We start from the raw sequence: 14,964 nt of genomic DNA, 5'->3' as shown, positions 1-14,964 counted from the left end.
GATAGCCAATAGCACTGCATTACCAGCCTAATGCGAAATCTCCTTTAATGTGGAACATGAGTGAGGTTTTTTTTTTTTTTTGTCATTTCTTAGAAATGAAGTTAAATTTCCACTAAAGATCCACATCAGTAAAAACCTAACTGAGGTTCTAATCCCTTCCCACTTTCTGCAGAAGTGGAAAATAAAATTGTAAATTGTAGGACACAGCGCATCTTCATATCCATACTGGCAATAAAAGACAGCTAATCATCTTGCATAAACACTTCCTTTTGAATAAGGCTTTAGTTTTTTGCTAGTTTAGGTGATGGTCATACCTGGACAGTCTCTGCACAAAAAAGTAGCTAGCTTATCAACGGTTCAATCTGGGATTGGGAGGCTAGCTTTTTTTCTAGATTTATTTTCCTACAGCTTCTCTAAACTTATAGGAATTCTACCTGAACCCCACTCTGGGCATGTTGGGCTGGCCTGCAATGCCAATATTTTGCCTTGCAGACCAGTAGGGTGCTACACAGGTTTAGGGCAGTGATCCCCAGAAGGGAAGTTGAGTCACTGAAGGTCCTTGTGGCATTTCCCACTATGATAGGTGATGACCCCTAAGGGGTCTGATGGTGTAGACTGGTGAGTTTCCTTGGGTAGTGCTTGCTAGTGCCCCTCCAGCCCCCCCTCAGTGCGGTGGTCCTCTTGTTTGTTTTGCTTAATGTTCACTCTTCGCCTTCTGGGCCACTTTGAGTGCTGCATACCAGTAGTGGAGCTTAGGGGAAGTTTTGGTGGCCCTGAGCACCAAATGCAGGAGATATTGAGTTCTCTTCCATCAGCATTCATTCAAAGGAACGGGACTGTATACGCATGTGCAGTGGGGTGGTGCACTCTGACTGCACCACATATGTATTGGCAGCAAGCTCCAGGGGACAGCTTCTAGTGGGACTTCAGGTCGCAGCAAGAATGGCGCCTTTGCCACTGGCAGGGATGTGGAAGTTTTTTTTTAAACTTTGTCCAAGGGACTAAATCGGGGTCCCTATCTGCTTGTCCCTCACGACAATTTACTTTGTCCTGCAAAAAAACTGTACCCTAAACCGTATTCAAATCTGAGCTGCTTTGTGTAATGTCTTTGGCTTTTAAAAACGAAAGGGGCTTTAAACGTTTAATGATTTTAACTTTGTGCTGTTTATCTCCTACTTCCCTCCCTGCCTTTCTCTAGCACCGCACCCAGAGTCTAGCAAGGATGGGGGAGACCTTGTAGTGTGATTGGGTGCTCATCGGGAAAGGGGAGTGTCGGGCTCTCTTAAGGCTCAGCAGACGCGCATCTGCTGGGCGAGTAAATGAGGTGCCAGCCCCAATGAAAAAAAACGAAAACAAAACACTTTTTTCCTTTAGGCTACCATAGCACAGGGAAGCACTTGGTTGCACAGTACAAGCGCCTTCTGAGCAGCCAAATCAAGTTCCTGTGTCCGCTCTGTTAAAAGATATGATCACCTTAAAAAAAAAATAAATAAAGTTCATTGAGAACTACAAGACAACTTCGGCAAAGGATGCCTGATTGTCGAGCCGCTGCAGGAATTTAACATGTTCCACCCTGAAAACAGGCGGAACATGTAACATGTTCCTGAACCTATCCTTTAACCCTTTCACTGTCAGAGCCATTTTTTAGTTTTTGCACATGTATTCCTTAGAGGACTACAGGTCACAGCAAGTATTGAGACCACACCGTGTGAAATATCCCTGGGTAGTTGGTGCACTGGCACCTTTTGGCTCAGTGCCCTCTCGACTGAGTTGGATCGCTGGCAGAGAGAAGGGGATGTATGCTATGTATACTTTTTTCAGGGTTGAAGCTGGATGCAGCCTCCGGTGTAATGTATCCCATGGAGGTCAGTTTGTTCCATACAGCTCAGACTTCCCCCATGTCTCTGATATTTCCACTACTTTGGGGCACCTTCCTCCAGTTTCTTTGTGACAACAGAGGAATTCAAATCTGCTATTGCTGGGGTACAGCAGCAGATCTCTGGAATTTGTGCTGGCTTGGACTGCTTTGTTTGCAAGTGGAGGAGGAACCAGTGGAGGACTAGGTAGAAGAAGATGAGAATGTTCTGGTAGAAGAGGACACAGAAGAATTCTCATCTGGGGAATATACTCCTGAAGAACCCCAGGGTCGGGGTTTAGCTGAGACCCAAAAGGCCTTTGTGATTTTTCATGAAAGTGAAGTTGTCATGACTCATTTGAAAGTACCTCTGGAGTCCTCTACTCCAGAGGTTACAGGATTTGGATCATGCCACAGCATCCCTCAATCGCTCACTACATCTTCACTTGGGCTCCCCCTGGCAAAGTGTTTGTTCTGCCTAAATGTATTGCTGAGCAATGCCCCATGGAGAGTGAGATCACTAAGAAATGGAGTATGGCTTTGGCAGTCGGTTATCTCAGAAGATTCAATGAACTAGCGTTCCACAGCACTGTGGTAGTTCATTGAAAACTACAAGCTGACAGCTGCTAAGGCTGTCGGGACTAGCAGTTCATTCGTTCACAGAAGTCTGTTGGGAGGCATTTGCGTCCTAAAGTCTATTGGGCTCAATTTCCCATTCAAATCTATGGGAGGCAATGTATGAACCCAGGCACCAGGACGCAATTTCTAGTCGCCATGGCGACCTCGTACCTGGGATTTGTCGAGCCCTGTGTATGACACAAAGTTGAGAAACAAAGCCAAATCTGACCCATTCCACGCAACTCCCCAAAAATGGACTGGACAAAACTATTGGCGCCCTCAATTTAATATTTGGTAGCACACCCCTTGGAAAAAACTGAAATCAGTCACTTCCTGTAACCATAAATTAATTTTTTACACCACTCTACTAGAATTTTGGACCACTCTTCTTTTGCCAACTGCTCCAGGTCTCTCCGATTGAAAGGGTTCCTTTTCCCAACTGCTGTTTTGAGATCACTCCACATGTGCTCTATTGCATTGAGATCTGGACTCTTTGCTGGCCAGTTCAGTACTCCCCAGTGCTTTGTCTGAAACCATTTCTAGGTGCTTTTTGATGTGTGTTTCGGGTCATTGTTCTGCTGTAAGACCCATGACCTCTGATGGAGACCCAACTTTCTGACACTGGGCCCTACATTGCACCCCAGTGTCTGATGAAGTAATTGCTACTCGACTGAATGTTAGCAATGCGACTTCAAAGAAGAATTAGCATAGAACATGGAAATCTTTTGGGATTGGCCTTAATACAATCAAGAGTCATATTTCGTCAGCTTTTTTTTTTTTTTTTTTTTTCCCCAAACTAGTTGCCTCACATTTCTTGATGCCTGCAAAGGTGTCATGCTTATTGTTTTTCTGGTCAACTTACTCTGTACTTTCTATAGCTATATATTTAATATACCTATTTGGAATATTCCTTTTACTTCTTCTCTGAAGGTTCATTCTACCTGATGTGTTGGTGCTTCCTTGCCTAGTCATCATCCTCATCATGCCTCAGTAGCTCGAGTGTGTAAAGTTGCTACCTGGTCTTTGGTTCATATTTTTACGAAGTATTACCAGGTGAATGTTAGAGCTGCTGAGTACACTACCTTTGGTTGGTTTGTTTTGCAGGCTGCTGCGTGAGTTTCTAATCAGTTCTGGTTTGGTTGTTGAGGTCAGTTGCCTTCTCCTCCATATTTGTTGCTTTGGGACATCTTCATGAATATGAAGATGCTCTGTTTTTTTCTCCTGAGGTACGATGAAGAAAATGGGATTTTTGGTTAATTTGTAAAATCCTTTTCTTGGAGAACTTCATTGGATTCAGAGATCCTGACACTCTTCTTTGTGGTTCATGACTTGCTACAAAAACTTAAGCCTTGTCTAACGGGTGTTTAAAATGTCTTTGCCCAGTTTGAAAAAAATTAAAAGTTAGCATATATTGTAGCTGCTGACTTTTAATAAAAGGACACGCACCTGCCAAGGAGTCTAGTGCCATTTTAACCCGAACTGCTTCTTTGACAGTCTTCGAGTTCCTAGGACCAGCATGTTTACTATGAGCAGCAAGCTTTGGCGTGTCTCATATGTTTCCAGCAGGGGGGACTTGGTAGGAGAACTTCTGGTGGATCACCACAATGATACGATTGAAAGTGGGAGCGGGTACCTGGAGAGAATTTCCTGTTTTTGCTAGTGTTCAGTGACCTGAAGGTGGCAGCATAACATTGTCATGGATATGAAGATGTTCTGTGTCCCATATTGTACAGGTAAACCAAAAATCCTATATTTGTCTTTATTTCTACATTAGTTTAATTTTTATTAGGCCCCATGTTAACCTATGTGTCTATGCGCACTATAGGCATTTACAGTTTAGAGACAGAAAAAACCCCCACCAACATCACGTTTAGGTGCTTTTGAGCTTTTTTTTATTCTCAAAAGCTGCTCTCCTGAACGGCTGTTAACGCTAGGTGCATTTTATACATGTTCATGTGTTAAAAAATCCTAATGGCCAGAAAAAATTGTCATTGTGCCCAATAGAATGTATTAATACCAGATGCGTTACTGCATGTGAACTTGCACGCAGAAACGGCTTTTAACAGTGTTTTTCTTCTGCTAAAGTCCTGTGCGAGAAAAGGCACAATCGAGAATACAGTGTGCATGTGGCCTAATTATATTGTGTATATGTATTTATTTAGAGGTACATATATACACACACACTTTCTTTGTTAGTGTTACTAAACACACAGTTTAATTTACATTATCCCTTCTATTTCTGTAGGTGCATGGTACTGTAATTATTTTAATAAAATAGAAGTACCTTTTTTCTTGAGCAATATACAGCTGTCGCATGACCCAGATCTTTCCCAGCTTGTCTGCAGGGAAACATAAGCAGGAGGACTTTCTAGTCCTCTGCCACTGGTCTCATGTTGAAAATTAAAAAATAGCCTTTGAAATACTGAGTAAAAATAAATATCAAATTATTCTAAATTGGCATACAAATATATATTTAAAATTAAATCTTTAGCATTTTGTGAAACTAACATGGTGTGGGCTGGTTTCTGCCAGTCACAGGCAGTGTCACACCCCTCCAGCCTGTGTCTTAGAATAAGAGGGAGGTGATTCTTCCATTAATCTACATGTAATATCCTGCCCCCATTGTGTTTTAGCTGGTTAATGGGCATAGAAGAGGAGGGAGGGAATGGGGTGTCATTTACCACTGTGTATATGCCCACATGTGTGACCATAGTCACATGGGCTGCTCAGATGTGATGCGGAAGAAATGCTCAGCATAGATACTTGCTGAAAATGGAGCATGTGCAGAGTTGCCTCTACAGCTGCAAAATCCGTAGCTGAACTGGGGACATGAACAGAAGGCAGAGATAGAGAACAGCAGGATCAACTAGTTTTTTGTTTTGCAAAATACAGAAAATGAATCTTATAGTGACTGAGAATGAACAGCATGTATAACAGCATTTGTTAGGTTTTCTAAAGTGGGTTTAGTGAAACTAAATTGTTCTCCTTAAATACTTTCAATGCGTTTTTATCTACTATTTTTGTCATATTTTGTGTTTTTAATGTAATTATTGCTGAAAACAAAGTCCTATCTTTTCGTCATGCTTTGCATTACCTATATTTGCATAAGACGGTGTTTAAATTATAAGCACAGTGGGTATAGAAAAGAATCACCCCCTTTAAAAAATAAATAAATAAATAAAAAGTCACATTTTGTTGTTTTGCAGCCTAAAGTAAAGACAGACACAGTTTTTGTTTTATACAGCTGTATTTACCTAGTGCAACTTCTAGCATCTAAGTGAAAGATATAACACCAACGTGTCAGAAAAACAAAACTCAGAATAATTGAGTTGCAGAAAGGATCCCCCCCTTGTGTCAATATTTTGTTGGACCACCTTTTGCTTTAATACCAGCCTTTAGTCTGTTGGGGTATGTCTCTACTAAGTTTGCACATTTAGACTTTGCAATATTTGCCATTTCTTCTTTGCCGAGCTGCTTGAGTTCAGTTAAATTTGATGGTGACCATTTGTGGGCTACAGTCGTCAAGGCATTTCACAGATTTTAAATGGAGTTTAAGTCTGGGCTCTGACTAGGTCATGCAAGGACATTCGCCTTGTTCTCAGTCAACCACTGTGTGGTCATTTTTGCTGTGTACTTTGGGTCATTGTCATGTTGGAAGGTAAACCTTCCTCCCATTGATAACTTTCTGGCAGAGGGCAGCAGATTTTCCTTTAAGAATTTGATGGTATTTTGCCCCATCCATTTTTCCTTCTATCCTCACAAGTGCTCCAGTCCCTGCTGCAGAGGACCCCCCCCCCCCCCCCAATAATAGAATATTACCACCTCTATGCTTTATTGTAGGAATGGTGTTATTTGGGTGGTGAGCTGTATTGGATTTCCTCCTGGCTCTCTAATCCGGTTTGAAGCAACATCTTGATCCAGGGAGAGTCTATGTTGTACCAAATACCTTCCAATTTTTATTAATAGACTTCACTGTGCTTCTCTTCTCTGAGATCTTTTGTCAGTGCCTTGCCACCCATAGTTGATTGTTTGCTTCAATTTCAAAACCAGGGACTGAAATGCTCCAAGAAAGCTGAGTTAATCAAAATGGTCATAGTTCAGGGGTGGGCAACTGTGGCCCTCCAGCTGTTGTAGAACTACAAGTCCCATGAGGCATTGCAAAACTGACAGTTACAAGCATGACTCCCAAAGGCAGAGGCATGATGGAACTTATAGTTCACGAACAGCTGGAGGGCCACAGTTGCCCACCCCTGTCATAGTTGAAAGTCAAATGGCTTTGTGTGCCACTGAGCAGGTGATTAGCTACACCTCATAGAGTTTACATGCCATTTTTAGGGGGGGAGATGTGATCCTTTTTCCAACTCAGGGATTCTGTTTTTTTAATTTTTCTTTTTTTCTGATATGTTGGTTTTATATCTTTCGCTTGGATGTTATAAGTTGCACTGAGTACACACAGCTGGATAAAACAAAAACTGTGTCTCTTCATTTCAGGCTGCAAGGCACCAAAATGTGATTATTTTAAAGGGGGTGATTCTCTTCTATACCCACTGTATCTGTATAAGTTCACAATGGGCTGCTGCTTAGGGTGTATTCACACTGATTCACTTGATATGCATTGAATTAATTTGAGTTGCTGTCCCTTGAGACCCATCTTTTAAAAACTATTTGGTTGCATTTGGGGGGGGGGGGGACTTTACACTGAAGTGCAGGTTTGCCCACAGCATTAACTTTACATTCCTTTATGTGTTGCGGTGTGCTTTGAAGCTTTGCACTGCTCTTTTCCATTTTCACCCAGCACACACCAATGCATTCTGGTGTGAAGCGAGCCTTTCGGAAGTATAGGATATCCGCTTGTTATTGCAGTGGGTCTGCGTTGAGCAGCACATGCAGAGTGTATATAAACCCTTAATATTTTACAGCGAATACTGACCAAGCACAATTCGATTTTGATCTGCCACATAAGTAGAATATAGCAGCATCTGTATGGTGTCCACCTGATTGGTTAAAATGTTATATGCAGGTCGTCACTCTACCAAATTTCTGGTCTGACAAATCAAAATTTTCCTGTATGTGGCCTGTTTATATGCATAATGAAACAATCTATAATATGCGCTGGTCACAAGATATTCTTTTGCAGGACTCCTATGGAACTTATGACCCAGCCTACAGACAATATAGTAATAGTGGATTTGTGAACCCTGGCAAGTACCCTTACCAAGAACCAGAGCGACCTAGCTCAAGGTCTAGTCACTGCTCAGACCGACCACCGTCAAGGTTTGTCTTTCTTTGAAGTGCAGTTTTTCTTTCCCATATAGAATGTCTCTAATCTTCTTTTAATCCCGAGCAGCACTGTTATCTATACATTTTAAAGCAGTCTGTCAGGATAGAATTATCAAAGCTGCCATTAGTGACCTAGAAGAAGCATATGTATGTTAGCTGTCCCAGCCCTGGATATGCAAATTCTTCCTCTTTCTTAGTAACTCACTAAGTAATACTGCATAGATGAGAATCTACAAAAACAAGCTAGCATTGGCTACTAATATATTTTCTTAATGACAGTTAAGTTGTACCCACACTCAAGCAAGTTTTTAAATAACACTTTCTCTGAAAAAATTAGTACGTTTCCTGTATTCATCACTGCACAGCAACCCCAGAGAGCCTTTGGACTCATCTATGAAAACACTGATTTCCTGTCAGAGAACTGCATGGCTCCCCACATGCAATGCCCAAACCTACTTACAGTTAGGTCCATATATATTTGGACACAGGCACAATTTTAGTTTTTTTCAGGTATTTACCAAAACATATTCAGGCTATAGTTATATATGGGCTGAAAGTGCGCACGGTCATGTTTAATTTGAGGGTATGTGCATTCAAATTGGAGGAATGGTTTAGGAATTACAGTTCTTAAGAGTAGACACCCCCCCTTCTTCAAGGGACCAAAAGTAATTGGACAATTGAATCAGAAGCTGTTTCATGGCCAGGTGTGGGCTACTCCATTATTTCTTCATCAGTTAATCAGGTAAAAGGTCTGGAGTTGATTCTAAGTGTGGTATTTGCATTTGGATCTATTGCTGTGAACCTACATCATGCGTTCACAAGACCTGTCCATGCAAGTGAAACAGGCCATTGTAAGGCTTCAAAAGCTAAACAAATCCTTTAGAGAGATAGCAACATTAGGAGTGGCCAAATCAACAGTTTGGTACATTCTGAAGAAAGAAGAACGCACTGGTGAGCTCAGCAACATAAAAAGGCATGAACGTCCACGGGAGACAACAGTGGTGGATGATCGCAGGATACTTTCTATGGAAAAGAAAAACCCATTCACAACATCCAGACAAGTGAAGGACACTCTCCAGGAGGTGGGCATATCATTGTCAAAGTCTTCAATCAAGAGAAGACTTCACAAGAGCAAATACGAAGGGTTCACCACAAGGTGCAAACCATTCATAAGCCTGAAGAATAGAAAGCCAGATTAGACTTTGCCAAAAAAATCTAAAAAAAAGTCAGACCAGTTCTGGAAAAGCATTCTTTGTTTGGATGAAACTAAGATTAATCTGTACCAGAATGATGGGAAGAAAAAAGTGTGGAGGAGGCTTGGAACAGCTCATGATCCAAAGCACACAACGTCATCTGTAAAACATGGTAGATGCAGTGTGATGGCATGGGCATGCATGGCTTCCAGTGGCACTGGGTCATTGGTGTTTATTGATGATGTGACAGAAGCAGCTGGAAGAATTCTTCAGTGTTTAGAGCTATACTGTCAGCCCAGATTCAGCCAAATGCAGCAAAGTTAATTGTACGGCGCTTCACAGTACAGATGCGCAATGATCCAAAACACACTGCAAAAGCAACCCAAGAGCTTTTGAAGGAAAAGAAGTGGAATAATCTGCAATGGCCGAGTCAATCATCTGATCTCAACCCAATTGAGCATGCATTTCACTTGGTGACGGCTAAACTAAAGGCAGAAAGACCCACAAAGAAAGAATTGAAGACATCTGCAATTAGAGCCTGGCAAAGCATCAGAAAGGAGGATACCCAGTCTTTGGCAATGTCCATGGGTTCCAGACATCAGGCAGTCATTGCCAGTAAAGGTTTCAAACAAAATATTAAAAATGAACATTTTATTTATGATATTCATTTGCCCAATTACATTTGAGCCCCTGAAAATGGAGGGACTGTGTATAAAAATGGTTGCAGTGCCTAAAATTTGTACTTGATATTTATGTTCATCCCCTTGAATTAAAGCTGAAAGTCTGCACTTCAAATCCATTTGGATTGTTTTGTTTTAATTTATTCTGGTGGCATACAGAGCCAAAAGAATTAAAATTGTGCCTGTGTCCAAATATACAGTCATGGCCGAAATTGTTGGCACCCTTGATATTTCTCCAGGAAATCATGTATTTCTCACGAAACGTATTGCATTAACACATGTTTTGCTATACACATGTTTATTCCCTTTGTGTGTATTGGGACAAAACAAAAAAAGGGAGGAAAGAAAGCAAATTCGACATAATGTCACACAAACCTCCAAAAATGGGCTGGACAAAAGTATTGGCACCCTTTCACAACTGCGGATAAATAAGAATGTTACAAGCATGTGATGCTCCTGTAAACTCACCTGGGGCAAGTAACAGGTGTGGGCAATATAGAAATCACACCTGAAAGCAGATAAAAAGGAGAGATGTTCACTTAACCTTTGCATTGTGTGTCTGTCTGTGCCACACTAAGCATGGACAACAGAAAGAGGAGACGAGAACTGTCTGAGGACCTGAGAACCAAAATTGTGGCAAAATATCAACAATCTCAAGGTTACAAGTCCATCTCCAGAGAACTAGATTTGCCTTTGTCCACAGTGCGCAACATTATCAAGAAGTTTGCAACCCATGGCACTGTAGCTAATCTCCCTGGTCGTGGACGGATGAGGAAAATTGATGAAAGATTGCAACGCAGAATAGTCCGGATGGTGGATAAGCAGCCCCAAACATGTTCCAAAGACATTCAAGCTGTCCTGCAGGCTCAGGGAGCATCAGTGTCAGCGCGAACTATCCGTCGACATTTAAATGAAATGAAACGCTATGGCAGGAGACCCAGGAGGACCCCACTGCTGACACAGAGACATAAAAAAGCAAGACTACAGTTTGCCAAAATGTACTTGAGTAAGCCAAAAGCCTTCTGGGAAAACGTCTTGTGGACAGATGAGACCAAGATAGAGCTTTTCGGTAAAGCACATCATTCTACTGTTTACCGAAAACGGAATGAGGCCTACAAAGAACAAAACACAGTACCTACGGTAAAATATGGTGGAGGTTCAATGATGTTTTGGGGTTGTTTTGCTGCCTCTGGCACTGGGTGCCTTGACTGTGTGCAAGGCATCATGAAATCTGAGGATTACCAAAGGATTTTGGGTCGCACTGTAGGGCCCAGTGTCAGAAAGCTGGGTTTGCGTCCAAGATCCTGGGTTTTCCAGCAGGACAATGACCCCAAACATACGTCAAAAAGCACTCAGAAATGGATGGCAAAGAAGCGCTGGAGAGTTCTGAAGTGGCCAGCAATGAGCCCAGATCTAAATCCCATTGAACACCTGTGGAGAGATCTTAAAATTGCTGTTGGGAAAAGGTGTCCTTCCAATAAGAGAGACCTGGAGCTGTTTGCAAAGGAAGAGTGGTCCAAAATTCCGGGTGAGAGGTGTCAGAAGCTTATTGATGGTTATAGGAAGCGACTGATTTCAGTTATGTTTTCCAAAGGGTGTGCAACCAAATATTAAGTTAAGGGTGCCAATACTTTTGTCCAGCCCATTTTTGGGGTTTTGTGTGACATTATGTCATATTTGCTTTTCTGCCTCTGTTTTATATTTGTTCCAATACATACAAAGGGAATAAACATGTGTATAGCAAAACATGTGTTAATGCAATACCTTTTTTGTGTGAAATACTTGATTTTCAGGAAAAATATCAAGGGTGCCAACAATTTCGGCCATGACTGTATATGGACCGAACCGTATAGGTCACTATGATTGCTATGCTATAAGTTCCTGTCTTCTGAGAGAGAGCACTGATTACAAAATTTGATTTATCTTGGGGTTTTGGGTGTAGTGTCCTTTGTAACAACATTCTCAATAATATTCTATAAAAAATCCAAAAAGGGATTGATTTCCCACAATAATGGCTGTGATTGCTACGCAAGAAAGGAATTTTGAAAAATCTCTTCATTGGGGTCCCTAAGAGATGTAAGAAACTATTGGGTAGTTTTATACTTCAGTTTTTGACAGAAGCTATAGAGGAAGATTTGGGTTGATTTTCATTTTTTAAGTTTTAAAATGATACCACTTGGCATCTATTTTTTGTGCGTATTTACTACTAGGACACAGCATTCCTGACATAGGTGCATTTTTATATTTGCTTTAGCAAATATTTAAGACTAACACTGCTCACAGTGCTTATTTTACTCCTGTAAAGGTGTCGCTAAGTTGAATAGCGTGCTGGCTTGTGACATGCATATCCCAGGAAGCACAGCAAGTGATGTGAATGGGGTCTGGATTGGGGAGAAGTTTAACATGAGGATAATCCGCTTTAAAGTAAAACTAAGGCAACAAAATCCATTATAATCTCCCCTGTGCATACAGGTGTAGCCCGTGCAGTTAAAGACTCCAAGATCAGATATAAACAATGTCAGGAACTGTGCAGCTCTGCCTTCGAGTGTCCAACAACTTGAAAACAATCTGAAACAAATGAAAAAACAAGGGAAGCGGAACCTAGCACAATAAACTAGCTCAAGGAGAAAAGGAACAGGTAGTGCCACTCCCCTCCAGCCACCCTGGCAGCAGACCGTGTCAAGGGCCTTTGTAACGTGAGGTAGGGGGAAGGGGACTGATCAGGATGGACTCCGTATGACAGAAAGCTAAGGAGTATTTGAATAGCTTGGTCACGTGACGTGTATCGGAGGATTTTTTGTCGCTTTTGGTGATGATGAACAGGACATATAGGGAGGGTGAATTGCACAGGCAATAATGAAAACCTGGCAGATGTTCTAATCCCTCTTCACTCTGGCTATATTAGAAGCCAGCAGATGATTTGAGTTAATGCAGTGACGCACACTAAAACTTAAAATCTAGAGTGTGGGTGAAGTTTCCTTTTCAGAAGTTTTTGACAGGTCTTCTTTTTTTTCTTTTGTTTTTTCTTTTCTCTCCCCATTTCTTTTAGGCAAGGGTACAATGCACCTGCCAATTACTATGCGGATTATTACCAAAATCAGTATGAATATGGAGGTGAGTTACTTGTTGGCTTCTTCCTTTAATGCACGCTGTGAATAATACTTCTAATTTGTATTGCCTGTTAGATTTGATAGTATTATCTGGTTCTTCTCATAGACCACTCTAGATGGGATCGCTATCCTGAAACCTATGATCCTGGCTACAGAGACACTCGGAGTAGTTACTGGAATTTTGTGTATGGTGCTCGGGAGGACCCATATAGAAAAGTTCCATATGGTTACACCAGCAGGTCAGTTCCATACTGGGCTTCATAATATTGGAATTATTACTGTTTATTGCTTTCATTCCCAACAGATTTATCAGAGCAGATGGAAAAAAAAAAAAGTATGCAAGGCATGATATCTCTTCCCCCCCCCCCCCCCCCCCCCAAAGCATACCCTCTAAAGGTTTTATCCAATTATTGGTGAATAACAACTGTTGGAATGCTTTGCATTAGCTCTTTATTTGCTAATTTTTTGATCCAATATATTACTTATTTTTGTTTTTGAGGCAAACCTGGTTTTTAGTTTAGGACAGTATGGATAATGTAAGTGACATTTAAAACGTACCTCATTTAATTTTTAGCTATTATGATATTGTGAGTCCCAAGTGTCTTCTGTGGCAAACATGCAGAGGCTTAGTGAAAAAAAGTCTGAAACCTTTTGCAAGGCATTGTGTGCTGTTACTTTACAGAGAGCAGGAGATAAACCTTAAGCTTATGATGGAATTGGTTTTTAAATACAAATTTTGATTTTCTTCATGATTAAGAAATGAAGGGCTTCAAATGTGGCTTGCTTAAGTATATTTCTATATCTTAACCATACATTTTGGCATTTGGTGCAACGCTTTGTTAGCCGCAGGGTGCTATATAGGTCCAGGGCCATAGTCAATCTCTATGGAGCCAAGTTCCTAAAGACCTGTTGAACTATTTGCCCACCGTGTTGGGCTAAACCTGGACTTTGTATACAGTCCAAAATTGTGGACAGGTAAGATGGAGTCACCCTGCATTTCTGACCATTACTCTAAAATTGACGCTATGTTTGGAATGTATTCCCTTCACAGTGCAGACCTTTCAGACTTGGTGCTAAAATTCAACCACTCAAAGTTTAGTGTCAGGTGGATTTGTTGCAGAGCAGACATGCTAATGCTATCTCCTTCACTCTACTCCATGAGTACCCCAGAGGGTAGTACCCTCACTTGTAGCTACGATGAAGGCAAGGTAAAAGGAAGCCAATTCTAAACAGCAGGTGAATATTCGCACTGCTGAAGGCCCTCACAACACCTGGCTCAGAGTAACAATGCGTGCCTTGCACTGGAGCATGACCTGGTTTTAACATTGGTCTTGGCGTCTGGTTCTACTTTTAAGCAACAAGCAGTCTACTTGACAGAAGCAGAATTTTCTGCATCTATGTCACAATTCCTTGGACAGATTATGGGTTTAATACAGACATCTTTGTCCAGATCTCATAGACACCCCGCTCCTTCTCATGCTCTTGTTTCTCAGCTAGAGTCAGACCCGATGTGCCAGTCCTAGAGAGTTCAGGATCAGAGGGCAGTGTTGAAGGAAGCTGAAGTTTATTTCTCTCCCCCACATTGCCACTATATTGAAGAGGGAGCTTCAAGCAGCATGCTTGCTAATGTTGATTAGCTCATTGCCTCTGTCAGCAAAAAGCTTGCTGTACTCCTTTTAGGCACAGAGATCTTCATAAATTTGCAAAGCATTATATGTTCATGAACAGAATGTGTGCAGTTTTATAATCATTGAGTCACTCCTGAAATGGTTTTCACTCCCCTAGAAATCTAGAAAATTTCAACAGGTCTCTTAGGCTGGTGTGGAGTCTACCAATCCTTTATCGTTCAGGGAACATGGTCAAATTATGAAACCAGATTCCCCACTAACATGTTACAGCTCAGAGCAGACAGGTTGTCCCCCCAGCTTTGGACCTCCCTTCTAAAGGGACACCCATTTTGGGGGCAGTCTACCACAGTGGCACATCTTAACCATTATGGGGCCTCAAGGAACCGGATTACCTTGAAGGAATCAAACCAGATTCTGTTATGGTGAGAAATTCACTTCCCCAGCAATTTTCTGCGGTCCATCTCCCAGGAGTGGACAGTTGGAAGGTGCATTATCTCAGTCGCACCACTTGGACCAAGGGGAATGATCTTTTTATCCAGATGTGTCAAGTTGATATACCAAAAATGGGTGACTCTGGATGTGAACATCCCAGCTTCTTGA

General features: G+C 41.6%; 1 protein-coding gene across 9 annotated transcripts in view; it reads left to right on the top strand.

The window, feature by feature from the left end:
* The window catches only part of SEC16A (SEC16 homolog A, endoplasmic reticulum export factor), a 111,099-nt gene that overhangs the window by 27,713 nt on the left and 68,422 nt on the right, over positions 1–14,964 (top strand). For all 9 annotated transcript variants that reach the window (XM_089684659.1, XM_089684664.1, XM_089684666.1 and 6 more), the window contains exons 3-5: positions 7,611–7,747; positions 12,676–12,740; positions 12,843–12,975. In XM_089684659.1, coding sequence (XP_089540785.1) covers positions 7,611–7,747; positions 12,676–12,740; positions 12,843–12,975 — 335 coding nt within the window. The remainder of the gene's footprint in view (positions 1–7,610; positions 7,748–12,675; positions 12,741–12,842; positions 12,976–14,964) is intronic.

This window comes from Staurois parvus, unplaced genomic scaffold (genome assembly GCF_062004578.1).
Source record: "Staurois parvus isolate SC_StPar_1 unplaced genomic scaffold, SC_StPar_1.0 ptg000352l, whole genome shotgun sequence".
Lineage (NCBI taxonomy): Eukaryota > Metazoa > Chordata > Amphibia > Anura > Ranidae > Staurois > Staurois parvus.
This window is presented reverse-complemented; position numbering and strand designations above follow the sequence as displayed.